General features: G+C 41.9%; 1 protein-coding gene across 3 annotated transcripts in view; it reads left to right on the top strand.

Moving 5' to 3' along the window:
* The first annotated feature begins 2,139 nt into the window (after positions 1 to 2,139).
* The window catches only part of RFX3 (regulatory factor X3), a 126,197-nt gene continuing 109,374 nt past the window's right edge, over positions 2,140 to 18,962 (top strand). For 2 of the 3 annotated variants that reach the window (XM_030566806.1, XM_030566804.1), the window contains exons 1-2: positions 13,712 to 13,772; positions 16,218 to 16,342. In XM_030566806.1, coding sequence (XP_030422666.1) covers positions 16,226 to 16,342 — 117 coding nt within the window. In that variant the 5' untranslated portion in view covers positions 13,712 to 13,772; positions 16,218 to 16,225. Of the gene's footprint in view, positions 2,226 to 13,711; positions 13,773 to 16,217; positions 16,343 to 18,962 lie in introns of those variants that run through there. The other variant, XM_030566805.1, reaches the window with a different exon arrangement.

The following is an 18,962-nucleotide window of genomic DNA, read 5'->3' as shown; positions in this document are numbered from 1 at the left end:
AAAGATAGTTAAGCAACTTGTGTATGTCATCTGTATACAGATAATTCATTGCCAGCATTAATCATTGTCATTAGTTATCTACACCAGTGGTTTTCAAACTTTTATTCTTGGGACCCAATTGAATAAAATTGTTGATGCCCGTGACCCAATGGAGCTGGGGATGAGGGGTTTGGGGTGTGGGACGGGTTCAGGGCTGGGGAAGAGGTTTGAGGTGTGGGGGTAAGGGCTGCAGGGCGTGGCCAGGAATGAGGCGTTGAGGGTGTGGGAGGGGGCTCCGGGCTGGGGCAGGAGGTTGGGGTGCGGGAGGGGGTCAAGGCTCTGGGCTGGGGGTGCAGGCTCTTGGTGGGGCTGGGAATGAGGGTTTTAGGGTGCAGGAAGGGGTTCCAGGTTTGGGGCGGGGCTCAGGGCTGGGGCAGGAGATTGGGGCACGGACTTACTTCTGGCAATTCCTGGTCAGCGGTGCCCCGGAAGTGGCCAGTAGCAAGTGTGGCTCCTAGGTGGAGGTGCACAACTCTCACTCACAGGCACCAGTCTTCCCAAGTTCACATTGGCCAATTACCGGCCAACAGGAGTGCAGAGCTGGTGCTCGGGGCGGGGGCAGCATGTGGAGCCCCGTGCCCCCCTGCCTAGAAGCTGGACCCACTGCTGGCTGCTTCTAGGGCGCAGTGTGGTGTTGGAACAGATAGGCACCTTAGCTGGGCAGCACCGCTGATGGGACTTTTAATGTCCCATTAGGTGGTGCTGACCAGAGAAACCAGTGCCTGACATGCCACGACTAGGGTGACCAGACAGCAAGTGTGAAAAATTGGGACAGTGGGTGGGGGGTAATAGGAGCCTATATAAGAAAAAGACCCAAAAATCGGGACTGTCCCTATAAAATCGGGACATCTGGTCACCCTGGGTTGCAACCCAAACTTTGAAAAACACTGATCTACGCTGTATCATTGTCATCTTCTCTTCAAATCAGTTTAGTGAAAACTTTTTTTATAATACATTCCTGGGAATTACATCAAACCTAAATATCATAGGCAAAAAAATATAAATGTTATTTGAAACCTTTCATTTAAGAGCATTCAATGATTTATAGAGATGAAAATTCTTTGCTTATACTGGACATTATAAACATTTTTCTTGTACTAGAGACAAAATATAGCTAGTGTAATTTTTTTTCTGTTTGTAAGTAAGCACAAGTGTTGACTTCAAACTGAGATTTTTGTTGTTCATGGTCAAAAGGAAGGCCATTCATTACTTCCTAATACTCTTCATTATTTTGTTGTATGAACACTTATTTCACTATTTTTAATGCTGTTGTAGGAATACAGATATCTCAGGTATTGACAATAAGGGATTTTCTGTCTGTGTACTTCCTTAGTTAATGATGGGTATGTTGTTTGTGTGGGTGTAGTCCAGAATAGTGAGAGGTTGTCGTCATACCTCTAGCCAGATGTTATCAAAGTTAATTGGCAATCACCTGTCAAGTGGTCATTCTTTGGCAGCAAAGGGGAGCAGGAACAGATCAATCTACATTTTAACAAACAAACAACATGGAACCTCTTTCATCATGAGACTTCATGTCTCCTTCCTTACAGTTGGAATGAATTTTATCTAGGGGCATACACACTGAATCCATGGGTGCTCCGGGAGCACCCATGGGGAAAAATTAGTGGGTGCTCTGTACCTACTGGCAGCCAAGCTCCTCCTCCAGTCTTTTCTTCGCCCCCCCCCCCAGCGCACCATATCCCCACTCCTCCGCCTGCCTCCCAGCGCTTCCCCCCAAGCCGCTGCCAAACAGCTGTTGGGTGGTGTGTTGGAGGGATGGGGAGGAGCGGGAATGTGACGCACTCGGGAGGAGGCGAGGAAGAGGCGAGGCTGGTGAGCGGATTTAGCTAAGGGGTTTGAATAGGGGCAGGGAGGGGATAGAGCTGGAGCAGGGACTTTGGGGAAGGGGTTGGAATGGGGATGCGGCAGGGGCGGGGCTGCATGGAAGTGGTGGAGTGGGGGTGGGGCTGGGGCAGAGGTGGGGTCGAGCACCCAGGGAAGTCGGCGCCTGTGTCTAGGGATAACCCTCTGGAAAATGCATATCAAAAGGGTGACTGGACTATAAACGTGAGAGGCAAAACACTCTCTCTCTCTCTTTCACCAAAGAAGACAAAGAACCAGCCCTTTGACTTCAGGGGAAATCCTGACCTGAGACTTTTGGTCAGCGCAGTTGCTGGGAACATCTGGTAAGGATTTACCTTGAGCCAAGTCTAGCTTGTTAAGTTTTAGCTGCTAGGAAGCATTTTATCTTTATTTCTCTTATAATAATTTCTGAGTTTAATATATAGGTTTTAAGTGACTACAAATATAATCTCTGTGTAGTTAAATAAACGTATTTTATGTTTAAATTAACTGGAGTTACCAAACAGTTCAAAGTAGCAAATTGCTTTACAGGGGCAATGAACCTTTAATAGCTGAACTGTCCAGGAAATGGCTGGACAGTGCAGAACACACGTTTTGGGGAAAATTCGGATCTGGGAGTTTGTTGGGTTCACCCTACAAGTAGTAAACAAGACTGATGGAAGCTAGAATGTGACTGGAGTGTTGCTGATAGGCTACTGGGGTCAGAGCTGCTGGACCAGGACTACAGCTATACTCAGACTCGGAGCGGAAGAAGCTCCGGGGGCCCGGGCCCCGCGAGAGTTTTCTGGGGGCCCTGGAGCGAGTGAAGGACCCTGCTCCAGGGGCCCTTAAAAACTCTCGTGGGGGGGGGCCCCTGCGGTGCCCGGGGCCTGGGGCAAATTGCCCCCCCCCTTCCGGGTGGCCTTGTTATGGAACTATACAGAACAAAGATGAACACAGATATGGGTTTAACAGTTTGGGTGCTTGCTTATCAAAGGAATGAATCAGAAGGCTAGAGGAGCCTGAATTGGTTAGAAATTAGAGCAGTCTACCTGACCATGAAACACCTGCAGACTGTCTGCTATCTTCATCATGACTGAGAATGACAGTTATGTCTTATGTACACCAATGTAGTGTATAAGAGTACCCCACTCTTCTGAAGAAGCCTATATAATACTTATCACAGCCTGGCCCAGTCTCCCTCTGGATGGACACCAGCTGCTGTGCTGTGTTGTGAATGGACCCAGCCACTGTTTCCCATATGTTTCTAAGCAAACGGGGTCTGTAGAGAACCTGGTCACTGTTCTTAGTTGTGGGTCGGTAAGGCATGCTCCCAGGCTCAGACTTCTAGTCTGAACCTTTCCTTGGGACATGAGAGACTGTTGTCCTGCCATCCCCAGACCCTGGAACCAGTGCCTCAAACCTTCCAGACATCCCTACTTGCTTACACAGACTACGTCAGAATTCCACTTAGACTGTGGTTGGGGTAGCTGTGTTAGTCTGTACCCACAAAAACACTTTCACTCCATGCATCTGAAGAAGTGAGGTTTTTTACCCATGAAATCTTATGCCCAAATAAATCTGTTAGTCTTTGAGGTGCCACCAGTCTCGTTGTTGTTGTTGTAATAGCTGTGAGTATACGGGAAACCAGACTGTTGAGCCAGCTAACCAATTAGACTACTAAAGGACCATGGAGAATGCACTCCACATGCAGGAGTGTTCATACAGACCACCAGGATATTGGGTATTGCAGTGGTTTAGACCTGTTTGTCTCAGCAAAAAATCAGAAATCTCTCATTTCCTCTCCCCACCCCCCAATAAAAGGATCTAACAGGCAGGAAAAGATGCACCTTTACAGATTCGGAGCTTTGATCGTATGTAAACATCCTCCTCCCAATTTTGCTCATTCCAAAGAACTATCAGAAAAATAAAACCACAGCTGTAGTGCACTTAATAAATAGTACTTTATTGGCCTAAGAGACTCGTTCCCTGACTTACTGGACATAGCCATTAATCAACCATTGATACTAACTCTGAGGACAATGTATTTAGTCAAGGATGCGCAGTTCACTCAGATTGCCTAAAATTTAAAAGCTGTGTGTCAGATGCTTATAAGAGAATTACTTCTCACAATTTATTTCCTTAATTCCAAAAAGCTCATGGTTTGATTTAGGACAAAAAGCTATGTGTTTTGCATATGCCAAAGTATGGGAAATACTGACTTGAGGAAAGGGATTTTAGGCCCTAGCTAGCCCAAATCCTCATCATCCTGGACTACTTGCAAAGCTAGGTGAATATTATCATTAAAATAAACCTCAATGAAGGTGCATGTTATTCAATAATAAACATCTTAAGTATCAAGAATCCTAGTATTGGTGCTGGAAACCCCGTTGTAAAAAGTTTCCTAAAGCAGCAGACAATATCAGTCTGACTACAATGCCAAGATCAATATCATGGAAAACTTAATCTAATCCTTCAAGCACTGACAAAACCATCATTTGAATTGAGGTGTGTGCGCGCCCATGTGCACAGTTGTCGGAGACTTTTGCCTTAGCGACTGTAGAGCATTAGTGGTTCTTCATAGACCTTTTTTCTAACTAATCTGCGTGGTTGAATGAGCTGCTCGGCCGATGTCCAACAGATCCTTTTGAGAAGTAGAAAGCCTGCTGCCAGAGTGATCTACCCGGCCAAGTGGAAACGGTTCACCTGTTGGACCTTGGATAAAGGCATCCGGCCAGAGCGAGCCTCGTTGCAGCTGTTTTTAGACTACCATCTGCATCTCAAGCTCCACGGCTTGTTCCTTTCATTGACCAAGGTCTACTTCACGGCCCTCTCAGCCTTCCATCTGCTGCTCGAGGACAGATTGGTTTCCACCCAGGACATGATGGCTGGATTTCTCAAGGGTCTTGAACTCCTCTACTCACATGTCAAGTACCCTGTTCCCCCATGGAACTTGAACCTGGTGCTGTTGCGGCTCATGGCTCTTCCTTTGGAGCCTTTGGCTTCCTGTTCTCTCCTTTTCCTGTCCTAGAAGGGTGTGTTCCTTGTCATCGTGACTTCGGCCTGTCGAGTCTCTGACATTTGGGCACTCACCTTGAAACCGCCTTATGCGGTCTTCTACAAGGACAAGGTCCAGCTGAGACTGCTCCTGGCTTTTCTGCCCAAGGTGGTCTCTGTTTCATTCACGCCATGACATTTACTTACCGGTCTTCTTTCCAAAGTCACATAAATCGGAAGAGAAGCGTAGACTGTGTGCCTTAGACGTTAGGTGGGCTGTGGCCTTCTACATTTACCAGAGGACCAAGCCATTCTGTAAGTTAACAGAATTGTTCATCGTAGTGGCTGACAGGATGAAAGGTCATCCTGTATCCACTCAAAGAATTTCTTCTTGGATCACCGCCTGCATTCGCTTCTGCTAAGATCAAGTGAAGCTGCTGCCCCTGGCAATTGTCACTACTCACTTGACGAGGGTGCAGGCTTCTTTGGCCCCTTTTCTGGCCCAGGAACTTCTCCAGGACATCTTCAGGGCGGCCACCTGATTCGCTGTCCACACGGTTACGTCCCACTACACACTTACTCAGCAGGCCTGGGATGATGCTGGCTTTAGTAGGGCAGTACTGCAAGCCAGGAGGCTGTGAACTCAGAACCCACTCCGTAGATACTGATTGTGAGTTACCTAGAATGGAATTGACATGAACAAGCACTTGAAGAAGAAAACACAGTTATCTACCTACCTTTCGTAACTGTTGTTCTTCAAGATGGGTTGCTCTTGTCCATTCCATTACTCTCCCTCCTTCCCCTTTGTCAGAGTTGCTGGCAAGAAGGAACTGAGAGGGCATAGGGACAGTGGCACCTAATATATTGACGCATGAGTACGGCACTCAAGGGGACGCCACAGGTGACCCTCCAGATACTGGTAAGGCAAAAGTCTCCAACAACTGTGCACATGGGCGCGCGCACACCTAGAATGGAGTGGACGTGAGCAACACATCTCAAAGAACAACAGTTACAAAAGGTAGGTAACCATTTTTTCTGTAGTTTTCATAATGACAAGCCATTACTGAGAATAGGCTCTGACTTTGCACTAAAAGTGAGTTCTATCTTCTACTGATCTCAATGTTTGTACTGCAGTCCTATTGTCCAAAACATGGATGTGAAAACGAGAAGAACTGACACAAGCTAGAAATGAGTAGGGACATAAACGTTCATAAGAAATCAAAGACATTTTTCATTCAGTGGAAGGAATAAAAACAGCAAAAATATCTGTCACCAAATAGCTGAAGTTATGCTTTATGGAAGCATGTAAGGCCAGTGACCAGGCATTCTAAAGAAGGCCTACAGTCTATTATGTGAGAAAGATAGAAATTTCATGGATGAAATGAGCACAAGCAATATACAAGGAGATCTGTAAAACGGCTTCTGTACTGTGTTCAGTGTCTAGATATTGGAGACTAAAAGTGCAGGTATTTTCAGATATCACTTTTGGCCGACTAATCCTGCCATCAGTAGTGTTTTGTTGATTTATCACTCTTACTTAGCCTTCTCTATTCATAGTTTTTATTCTTTCCTGTGATTCTCCCTCCTTTGTTTTCTTCCACTTGGTTGTGGCCAAAACATCTAGTGAACAGAATAATGTCTGAGAATAGAAAAATGTGATAGTTGACTGAAATGTTCATTTCCTTTCTTCTAACTTTCCTACTTATGAGTCTGATCTTGCCTTGGGAGACCTTATGAGAGAATGTTAAAGAAATGTTTTTTAGAATTTAGTTTTCCTAAGATGACATATTTGTAATGTTGATAGATTACCTAGCAGGATTAAATATAATTTTGATGCTCTAACAGGTTTTACTAATATGTTGCTACAGCTTTGGAAGCACTTTTTCGTAGGTCACAGCAAGAGGTCTATGCCACATCCTTTCGGCCAAAAGATACTGTGCTTAACTGGAGATGGGGAACCCTATTATGATGACTAGTGAGTGATACATGTATGGGAAATTAGAAGTAAACCAGTAATCAAAATTTCTAGTCAATGTGCCTTTTGTGACTCTTCCATTGGGAATTACCAGAAAGGGTCCATGCTTGTTTGTAGCTGTCTGTGCTTTTTCCTCTTGGGTCCAGGTACCGTAGTCAGGTGTGCATTAGTGATGTATAGAGCTACAGAATCAAGTTTATTGACTTTCCCCAATTTCACAGCTATTCCTTCTCTCCTCCCTAGAACTCTCGAGATGGTGAACAAGCTATTTTGCAGAATAAAATATGTAAGATCAGTCCATATCTCAGAAATATCCAGCTGCCTACTCCTGTCTATTTTGTTATCCCTAAGTGAGTCAGAGGGGACAGACAATCCAGGACTAATTTTTTCCAAATTAGTTTCCTTAAAATTAAAAAAAAAATGTTTAAAACTTTTTTCTTTTCCCACTCAGAATAGTGCATTGAAGTTATCTTCTACCTTAGAAATAGATTAACAGATTCCATGGGCAGAAGGGATCATTGTGATCTTCTAGTCGACCTCTTGCATAACACACAAGCTATAGAACTTTCCCACAATAATTCCTAGATTATAGAAATAGGTGTATGCAGCCCACAAAATGTTAATGAAGATCGTAAGAGCTTATTTGAAATCATTATTTATTTGATTTATTTATTTAAATTTATACAAAAGATAAAAAGAATCCATAGTATTTATTAAGATTGGTTCACATTTGTAGTATGGCTCAAGAACTAAGCAGTCTGTATTAATTCATTTGTTGATACTTACATGTTCTAAGAATTTTACTTTGTTGTATAAGTCATTATGTTGCCTGAAATTCATAATGAGAGTGTTAGTCATTCACTACTATGAGTAGGTAAGGTCTAAGATTAGGTTTTCATTCTGACCATTAAAAGCTTGTCAATATTGCATGTGATTAGAAGATTTAATTTAGTCTGGCTTCAAAGATGTTTTATTTACCCTTCTAAAGGAGAGAAAAGAAATTTCCTGCTGCACTTGAAAGTAAAATTGCAAGCTTTTAGTTTCAGCATTCAATTAAAACTGAGTACATTATTTGGTGTAGACAATAACGTGTATGTAGTGGAACAAAACTTTACAAACTAGTATTTAGAAAAGTAAATTAGTTCAGGATGAAGGAGCCCAATAAAAAAGCAAATAGTTACTATTAAGCTGACGCATTTATACAATACTATTTGATAGATAGTTGATAAGGTCAGGCTCTTAAACCATTCAGTCTGGTATTTAAAGTGTTGAAAACAGAAGGATCCCTACTGTGAAATTGAGTGTATTAAATAATCTTTAGGAAGCTTAACAAACAATATTAGAGTACACAAAATTTGCAGTAAAACATGTATTCTTAACACAGTTGCTTTTCTTGGGTTTTGCCTATTAGGCTGAAGATATGCTAATCTTGTCACATGCAGCAGCTGGGTTTGTGCAATAGTCTTTTCCTTCTCATAGGGGTTAATTAGCCTTCTTTCAAGATGTGGCCTATTTAGCTGTAGATTTGTATGATTCAGCCACTACTGCCAGTACAAAGAAGAGCTGTTAACAGGCGGGTGTGTCCTACTGCTTAATTAGCCAGAATAAAAAGGTCCTTTGTCAAACAAGCATCTGTTGCTTGTGATACACCTGACAGTCCCATTAGGCAAAGATGACTAGACTGAAATTGGGCATGTCTCTCCTTCAACAATATACAGCTCATTTACATATGTGGAGCATCACTGAAAAACTGCAAGGGTTTATTTAGTTTCTCAGAATGGATTAGTGTAACTGATAAATATCACTTGAAGAAGCCTATAAAAGAACTATACTAACTAAACTGCTCCAGGACATGCCACTAGCAGCAAGCCAGTGAACAGGGATGCTATAAATGTTGGATGTAAAGAAGAGCATATTTCATGTTTAAGGAAAATCCTGTGATGTGTGAGCAAATCATGTTAAAGAATTTTCCTCATGGTGTGAATCTGGACATTGTAGATATAAAATCAACAAGGAGTCCGATGGCACCTTAACATCTGTTAGTCTTTAAGGTGCCACTGGACTCCTTGTTGTTTTTGTGGATACAGACAGAGGCCATGGCTACACTTACAGCTGTACAGCGCTGGGAGTTACAGCTGTCTTCGTACAGCTGTGTAGGGAAAGCACTGCAGTGTGGCCACACTGACAGCTACCAGCGCTGCAGTGTGGCCACATTTGCAGCGCTGTTGGGAGTGGTGCATTATGGGCAGCTCTCCCAGCGTTCAAGTGGCTGCAACGTGCTTTTCAAAAGAGGGGGGTGGGTGGAGTGTGACAGGGAGTGTGGGGGAGACAGAGAGAGTGGATTTTTGGAGCTGACACTGTGTCAGCTCCCTGCCTTGCAAGTTCTAAGGACTGGAAGATACACAGCACCAACCTTCAATCATTTTAAAAGTTTCGACCCCTTCCCTCACCCCTCTCTTATTCATTAAATGCAAATTATGCACTCCTAAATAGCCTTCAGACCACATAAGCAGCTTCTCCAAAACTGACCCTCCCCTCCCCACCCCCCCGCCATGTTGCTTCTCTCCTCAAGCAAACAGCTGTGAACATTCCAAAGCAATTCCCCTGCCTGCCTCTGCTCAGCAAACATTAGCTGTGTTTGTTTTTTAGATAAGCAGCTCCGGGACCCCGGAGTTCACAACAAACTGGAAGAGTGGCTGAACAGGCATTCTGGGATACCTCCGAATACCTCGGAGGCCAATTACAGCGCTTTTGGTGGCCACACTTGCGGAGCAGCGCTGCATCACCAGCGCTGCCATCCTTATACCCGAGGCAGAGCAGGAGTACAACCAGCACTGCAGCCAGGGAGATGCAGCGCTGTATGTGCCCTGCAAGTGTGGATGGTGAGTAAGTTGCAGCGCTGGTGGTGGGTTTACAGCGCTGCAACTCTCCAGTGTAGCCAAGCCCTAACACAGCTACCCTCTGATGATTGTAGAAATAGAGACAAACCAAAATACTTCTGAATAGATCTGAATTAAGGTGTTACCTTTAAATTATCCTTTTAGTGAAAATTGGCAGCCGTGTTTATAGTCCCCAAACATGCTTTAGCATTCTAATTGGCCTACTGTTAAATCAACCTACAGAACTAATCAATTGAAGTGCCTTTGGCAAAATACTAGTTAGGATGTATTGTAGTTCCACTGGAGAGAGAGAGACAGCAAGTTACATCCTTAAATGTAGAGGGTTTATTTTTGTTTTTGTTCTTTTCATTTACTAGATTCTTAAATTTGCAGACTAAGGCCCTTCCCTAGGAAGGCATCTGCATTAGATATTTTCTCACTGTTGCCTCCATTGGTAGCCACTAGTGGGAGCAATGGTGGGAGCACTTGTGTAAATAGGGCTCCAGGCTGCTGCAGGTGAGCTAACCCCTGTTTCTTCTTCGAGTGGGGTCCCTGTGGGTGCTCCACTTTAGGTTAGCTAGATTTCTTTATAAAAAAAAATTGTTTTAGTAAGATACAGAGTTTTTTTTTTAATGGCCAGATTTTCCTCTTTCCCCATTGGGGAAACTTTTATCAGAGACAATGCTCAGCTCGCCCAGATTTAAAAAATGTGACTCTTGCCATGAGGCAATGCCTGTCTCAGACAATCATTCATTGTGTGTCCATTGTTTGGGGGAGACCCATATCCCCCAAAATGTTCATATTTCAGTAACTTGAAAGCCAGGGTAAGGTATGACAGAGATCTCTGCCTCAAAATCATTTTAATGGAGAAGTCCCTTCAGCCTACTCCTCCAGGAGCAAAATCTACATCAGCAGAACAAAACTTCTGCTAATGGGAGTGCTTAGCCTTCCAAATGATCCAGGAAGTGAGCCACAACCTCCTCCAATAGGGACACTCAAAGAAAAAAGAGGTCCCTGGCAAGGTCGCTTTCTTTGGTGCCGAATTCAAGTAGAGTGAGTACCTTTGAGACTCCAGGCGCCTCCAGCACCATCCTTCAGCGGACCTCTGCTGAGCCCTGCCATTTCAGAATGGAGTTGAGACATTCTTCCTCCACGGCACCGACCACCCCGGTGCGGGAATTGGCACCGAGATCGTCTCAACAGGCATTGCCACCCCCACTGGCATTCAGTCGTCAGCACCAATGGACAGGCCAACCACGGCACCAACCATCTCGACAAAGGCACCTACCATATCCACATCAGTGGTACTGCCACCTCAGAAACATACTGCTCCACAGCAGTTTCTACAAAGCAAGGATATAGTAGTCTCCTCGCTGCTGCAATTACCCTTGCTCGGTACTGAGGGATCTCCGGGGCAACTAACTGAACAATTGCCCACTTCTCTGACTCCACATCCCTTCTCCAGTGATGAAGAGGAGGAAGTACATGGGAACCGTTTCTCCTCCCAGCACTCTTCACTGACAGGATGAAGACCAACATGGAAAGCTGCTGAGACCAAATGTCTCCATCCTTGAGATGCAGCAACGGTATGGGAAACCCTGGCTGGGTCCACTGATGATCTTTGTTGTGCCTTGCCCTGACTTTCCAGTTACTGCAGTATGAACATTTTGGGGAGATATGGGTCTCCCCCAAACAACGGACACACAATGAATGACCATCTGAGACAGGCATCACCTCACGGCAAGAGTCACATTTTTTAAATCCAGGCAAGCCAGGCATTATCTGATAAAGGTTTCCCCAGTGGTGAAAGGGGAAAATCTGGCAATTAAAGAAAAATATCTCTATCTTACTAAAACAGTTTTTTTAAAATAAAGAAATATAGCTAACCTAAAGTGGAGCAGCCACAGAGACACAAATCTAGAAGAACCATCATTACTGCACATGGTGAATAGCTACTTCTTCATCTAACCCTGCTCACAGCGCGACTGCATGACGCAAAGGTTAAAGTTAAAACATTACCATCTGCCAGTGCCTTTCTCATGCTGTTGCTCTGATGGTTGATGCTGTAGCTTTTATTTAATTATTATTATTGATTATATTGGCGTAAAGCCTCACTTCAAATTGTTATTTTGTATGATCTCACTGTTCTGGTTCAGAAAAATCTAGGTACGTAGGTAGCAGAGCAGTAATTCAATAGGTGGCACTCTTTGCTAAGTAATTAAGGAACAGATGCCCAACATAATTTTAAGGACCATTTTGCTAGTAGAATTATTGGCTGTCAGACAAACTGTAAAATAAAGGAGTTGACCACTTATGAATATTAATGATTGCATATAACCTTTTTTATCAATAGTGTTGGTAATTCGTATGTTCTCTCCAAATTTCCATTACATCTGCCTGCCTAAATTTCAGGTTCCAAGGTTTCAGGTTCAGCTTCCAAGCAGCTGTATGTGTGCTATTTTATGTACATTATTTAATGAGATAATTTGCTTGATTCAGACATGTGGAAAATAATCCAGTATGTGGTCCTTAGGAGGTGGGGTGGAAAAGTAAGTGCCCCAAACTGATTTGGGGAAAGAGAATTATATAAAGTATAATCTCATTTCTCTGTACCAGCCAGGAAAGAGGTGATTTCTGGCTAGAGAAGAAAGAAATAAGGTTATTGTTAGGTGGTGTGCACACATCCCTCTGTCCTCAGTTCCTCTCTGCCAGCAACACTGGGTTACAGAAATAGTCTTCCCATTGTCTTTGATGCTTTTTGTCATTTTTGAAATAATATTTCTTAAAACTTCTTGTGTGTGTTTACCAGATTTTGTATTGAGAACTTTGTCTGCTCAGTGAGCCATACAAAATTGTAAATCTGTAAAAATCCCACTCTTTTAAGAGTTGAATGTCACATGACAAGATTTCTGTCACTTGAAGACAGACATTCTTCCAGAAAATTTGAAGTGATGGACATTTTGTAGAAAAGCACGAAGGGATTGGTATCTGTATCAAATGCATTTCTGTCATGTTGGGATAAAGGTTTCCTGTATGCTGTTTCTCTTTCGCCTTGTGTAATAAAGGAAATGAGATAAAAGGCTATCCATATGTTCTCAGTAGGTATGAAGGGTTTGTCTCACCACAGGTACCTCTTTGTGGCCAGCTGTTGCTTAGTATCTCTCTCCTTATTCCGTAACTCACAGGTCACTCTGAGGCTGTGGTGGTCTCCCTCTTCCTGTTACATGGCCCTCTGGCCAGGTCATTTTAAAGTCTCTCCCCTTCCAGGGCAGTTAATGAAGAGAAATAAGAGGAATTAACACAAATGAATGATCCTTAATTGGGTTAAGGCTGTCTTCTTTCAGAGGGCATTCATTTGTCTGTGGCCCTAAACTGAGATCACTTGTAATAGAGGTGAATAGTTTTCTCTCTGGGAGAGTCAGCCTCTGGCCCTCCTTTCCTTCAGGGAGGGGCTTTTGGTCAACAGTCATCTGGGAAGTTCCTTCTTGCAGTTAGCCCTCTTTCAAGGAGCTGAGGACTGAAGGTCAGCTCTGCTCCCTGGTTTGCCATCAACTGACATGAGTGTCTCCCTCTTAAGTTCCTCCCTCCAATCCTAACATCTCTCATGGGTGCAATGGGGCGGAGCCACCCAAACCCACATTAAGTCTAGAGAAGTGCTAGATGCCTGCTTCAGGAGGGCAGTCTGTCTCTATACTGGGCCCTTAGCCATGCTGAGTGGTGCTGAATAATGCGTCACTTGTGTAACCTTCCTTTCCCATTCACAAAGTTGTCTCTTCAGCACCCAGTGTAGGCAGTTAGTAAGCAGTAGCGATACCCAACTAATGTCCAGATTCTTGAGCCCTTATTCAGACTGAGCAATACTTATATGAGTAATCCCAGTTTTGGAGGAAGATAATATAGAAGATTCTAAAGATTTTTCCAATTGTACTGCTTCTGCCTTCCCTTATTCCTCACTTCATCATGTTCATATGATTTTGTGCAGGCAGAGGAAAACTGACGATGCAGGCCCATTGCAATCTTCTCTAGAACATTTGGCCATGGTAGGTCAGTGTGTGTGTGTGCTTGAAATCATATGTGAAGATCCTACAGTCTGGATTTGTGAAGGAAGTATTTTATTTATAGGTGATGATACTAGTATTCCTTTTCTCAGTCACAGTACTTTAGTTATAGATTCTAGAGTTTATGGCCAGAGGGGACTGTTAGATGTTCTAGTCTGACCTTTGGTATATCACAGGTCATTAAATTTCACCCAGTTATCCTGTACTGAGTCCAGGAACTTGTGTTTTGACTCAAGTATGTCTTCCAGAGACACATCTAGTATGGATTTGAAGATGTCAAGACATGGAGAATCCACCACTTCCCTTGGTAGTTTGTTCCATTGGTTAATCCCACTCACTATTAAAAAAAAAAAAAGCCTTATTTCTAATTTGAATTTTTCTAGCTTCAGCTTCTTGTTCTGACTTTATCTACTAGATTAAAGAGCCCTTTAGTATCTGGTATTTTCTCCCTATGAAGATACTTATATGCTGTAGTGAAGTCTTCTCTTGGTCTTCTTTCTGATCAGTTAAACAGATTGAGCTATTAAGTCTTGCACTGTAAGGCATTTTCTTCAGCCCCTGAATCATTTCTGTAGCTTTTTTCTGCAACCTCTCAAATTTTTCAAAATCCTTTTGAAAATGTGGACACCAGAACTGTATGCACTATTCCAGCATTGGTCTCACCAATGCTATATGCAGAAGTAAAATCACTTCCCTACTTCTACCTATTACTCCCCGGTTTACACATCCATGGATCACATTAGCCCTTTTTTCTTTAGTATTGCACTGGGAGCTCACCTTGAGTTGCTTGTCCACTCTGACCCATAAATTCTTTATTAGAGTCAATACTTTCCTGGATAGAGACCCCCATTTAATAGGTATGGCCTGCATTTTTTGTTCCTAGATGTATAATTTTGCATTTGCCTATAGAGTTTGTTTGTTTATACCAGGGGTAGGCAACCTATGGCACGTGTCTCAAAGGCGGCACGCGAGCTGATTTTCAATGGCACTCACACTGCCCGGGTCCTGGCCACTGATCTGGGGGAGGTGAGGGGAGGCACTCTGCATTTTAATTAAATTTTAAATGAAGTTTCTTAAACATTTTAAAAACTTTATTTACTTTATATACAACATTGTTAGTTAAATATTATAGACTTATAGAAAGAGATCCTCTAAAAACGTTAAATTGTATTACTGTCACGCAAAACTTTAAATTAACGTAAATAAATGAAGACTTGGCACACCACTTCTGAAAGGTTGCCGACCCCTGGTTTATACTATATCTTTTCTGAAACAAGAAATAACTGGCTTTAAGAAATTACCTGAATCAGCTACAGACTAAGGACTGACTCATTTCTAAGTCTCCACATTTGTTCCTTCATGATTGATTTCCTGCTTGAATAATAGACTACAAATAAGTCAGATACATCTTTGTTCATTAAGATTATTAAATAATAGAGATATTTGGGGCATAAGTGAGAGCAGACGATGCCCCAAAATATTTAAATTTGTAAGTTTTTGAGCCTGCATTTTTAGGGGGGAAAATGCCTTCCACACGGTGACTCTTCAGAAAGAAAAAAAGTTTTAAAAAAAATATTTCTGTTATTACATATTTTACTAATTGAACTTTTTCAATATACTTTGCTCATTTTATGCCAGTACTTTCTGAAAACTGGCTATATGGGATACACCATAATTTAAAATGCCTTTTTGTAGAAATGACTTATAGTTCTCTAGAATTAAGGACAGTCAATATGAATTGTGTTTGAAGTGTTCAGTTCAATACAGTGGTTATTGGAGGCTTTATAAGAAGGCATGTTTAATACTGGCTAAATAAAAATGAAATACAAAATACAGTTTCTAGGGCTAATTATATTGTCCACTGTATAGATAGCTTCAAGTGTCCAGATTTAACTGTTATGCAAAGATAAAGGGGTTGATTATCCTCTCAAATAAGTTTTACCATGGCATAACTTCCAATGACTTTCATGGAGTTGAAACCAATTTATCCCATGTCAAGTGGAGAAGAATCAGGTTAATTTCTCTAAAAGTTCTTTACTTCACAGTGGTAAATAGGTTCAAAAGCACCTTGCTACTGAACTAACGTACACTGTTATAAAGCAGGCTGATAGGTAAATTAGGAAAAATTACTTATTGTTGGCATCTAAAGCTTGAAGTACTCAGTTCTCTGTGCAGCAGGCCATAAGTAGAGCAATAACCTGTATAACACTACATACAGATTTTCTTATATTTTAGGATACAGCAGCTGGGGGGCTGGCGGAAGAAATGTGCACATAGCCATGTGATGGCAGGGGGGAAAATCTTTTAGCTAATCCCTAGACTGGAATTTGGGCAAATGTTACTCTTTTAAGATTAGCATAAGTATAAGTGACAACAAGCAAAAAAGTTCATGTGGTAAACTTGATTTTACATTTTTATTTTATTCAGAGACCACGATGCAGACATCAGAGACTGTGTCGGACACAGGTTCAACAGTGACTTTACAGACATCTGTGGCTGGTCAAGCAGCAGTGCCCACGCAGGTAGTACAGCAAGTACCAGTGCAGCAGCAGGTAAGTGACTGTTAGTCTTGGAAAAAACATGAAAAGTCAAGTCACAGCTGTGCCTTTCCTCAAATATAATGAAGGACTGATTTAGTATAGGTCTGCTAAATGAACTCTTCTGCCTGTTTTTATCCGTTTTATTTTGCTTAAATCAAAAGAGCTACATTAAAAAAATGCATTGCTTCTAGGATTTATTCCTTGAATAAGATCATCAAGACATTTATCAGAGGTATATAAAGTAGTAATAATCGTTAATATAATCATGTAAAATCATAATTTAAATTATTAAATATTCAAATTAATTTATGTGAAAGGTTAATAAGGAAAATATTCCTAAAATTAATAGCCAGATCTTTTCCTTTTTTGTTTTTCCCCCTTGAATCAGTGTAAAGTAATTGCAAAACAAGTATTACTTTTCACCTCTATTCTAGTCTTCCTGAAGATTCTTTCACAGCCCCTCTAAAGAGTACTGGGCAAGGACCATAAGCAATTTAGCAGTGTTTTTCTTGCTGGGAAGTTGTATGTTAAACTCTGATGACACCCTTGATTTGAAAGCCCCACCCTAGAATTCATTTCAGCTGCTGAACCTGTGCAAGATCTACAGTGTAAATTGAACTGATTTGGGGGAATAGGTAATTGGGTGCAAGAGTTGTGCCCTATATTTAAAATAGTGTCCAAGGTTTTTTTTCTCATATATGTAAATAAATCAGAATTTTGTCATGAGTGTTTTGGAGATTGTGTATGACACTGATGTTATCTTGCGCTGAGAACTGTCTTTAAATAATTATAGAGCCATAGACATTAGAAATGGAAAGGACCTTTTAGATCTGTTTTCTTCCAATGCAGTCTTGTTCCCAGGAGTAAACAGGTTCTAGTATTTTGTCAAATTTAGTTTTAAAATTCCAGGTGACTTGCCTCATACTTTTCATTGTTGATCAATTTTTCTTGATAGTCAGACCTAACTTTCTCTCTCTTAATTTTATCCCATTACTTCTGCTTATATTTCTATGTATAACATGGAATAATTCTGTTCCCTTCTAGGATATTAATTCAGCAAAACTACTTAAGCACATAGTTAACTTTAGGCACTTGCTTAAAATGACATCTATTCAGCAAAGCACTTAAGCACGTACTTAAGTCCCATTGAAGTCAGTAGGATGTCAGTGTGTACTTACATGCTTTGTTAAATAAGGATGGTCTTAAGCATGTGTTTAAAGTTAAGAATGTCTCGAAGTGGTTTTCCTGAGCTGGGGCCTTAGTGTTGAGATCTTTCATTATTTGGGATAGTTATGTTTTTCTGTCTCCTTCTTGCTCTTAGCTATTGCTTAGCCAATGTATAGTAAGTATTTGGTTCTTTTAGTTTTTCCTCATAAATTAATCCCTCTAGCTCTATCATCAATTGTGTAGCTTTTTTATACTTATTCCAATTTTTTTTCTATTAATGTGGTGTCCAGAACAGAACACGATAATCTAGGTGTGGTTGCAGTGAACTCTTATCTGCCTGCTCCAATGTGTTGCCTTAGTGTATGCAGGCATCTGAAAATCACATTGGTCTATTTTTGCAGCTATATAGCAATACGTGAGTTTGTATATTTTGCAGGCCACTATCAACCTTCGTTCTTCTTTTCGTAATTATTCCTATGAGTGCTTCACTTCAGGTGTGCATGTGCACCTCAAGTGAGAGATTTTTGGTAGCGATATCTGCATGGTCTGTGCTACCTGGGCTCTCTAGACCCCCTTGCTCTGATCTGAGGGCAGGACAGACCTGCTTTCTCAGCTGCCCATTGCCTGAAAGGGAACTCTGGAGTGTCCATGGATTAGTGTACCCCTAGTCTTAGCCAGCTGTCCGTGCCTTAATCTTTTATTTTTATGGTATTTTTTATTAACTTTATTTTACTTTTGAACTTACCTACACACTTTTTTTGTTGTTGTTTCTTTTGTTTTTTAGAGGGTCCCCTCATTTTTTTTTGAGGTCAGGCTTCCCACCTCACTTAGAGCTTTTTCCTTTGTTTGAGGTGTGTTTTTTTTTCTTGATGATTATGCCCCAAACCCTTGGTCTTAAATGCTGCCTGACCCATAGAAAGTATTTACCCCTCAACAACATTCATTCTAGTTGTCTCCAATATCTGGGGGAGATAAATATCCCATCAATGTGCAAGATCTGCATTGGATTTGGAAGCAAATCCAGGAAACTGAAGGAGGACAGACTTAAGTTGCTTCTCATGGAGCATTCTCTGAGACCTCCTCCAACTTGGGGCCTGACTGCCCTGTCTGTTCAGCAGCTTTGACTAGTCTAGCGCACCCCTTCAACTTCCATCACTCCACTCTAAGGGGCAAGAAACATGGGGCATCTCCAGAGAGGAGCTCAGAGTCCTGAAAAAAGATGAGACATAAGCCTCCTGACAGAGAGGCTTTGAAGAAAAGGTATAAATTGCATCAGAAATCTGTTAGCAAGGAGACATTGTATCCTGGTATGGGTATAGTTGAGGCTCCAAGACCCTCCTTTACTGAGCTTCCTGCACTGACTAAAAAGACTTTTAGTGCTCCTTGCTCTGAAAAGTCTCTTGGTGTGCAGCGTCATCTGGTACTTATGGTAATATATGGCACTGAACCAACCATGCATAAGGGC

The sequence above is a fragment of the Gopherus evgoodei genome, chromosome 6 (genome assembly GCF_007399415.2).
Source record: "Gopherus evgoodei ecotype Sinaloan lineage chromosome 6, rGopEvg1_v1.p, whole genome shotgun sequence".
Classification (NCBI taxonomy): domain Eukaryota; kingdom Metazoa; phylum Chordata; order Testudines; family Testudinidae; genus Gopherus; species Gopherus evgoodei.
The sequence above is the reverse complement of the archived record's forward strand: the minus strand, read 5'-3'. Positions and strand labels throughout refer to the sequence as shown.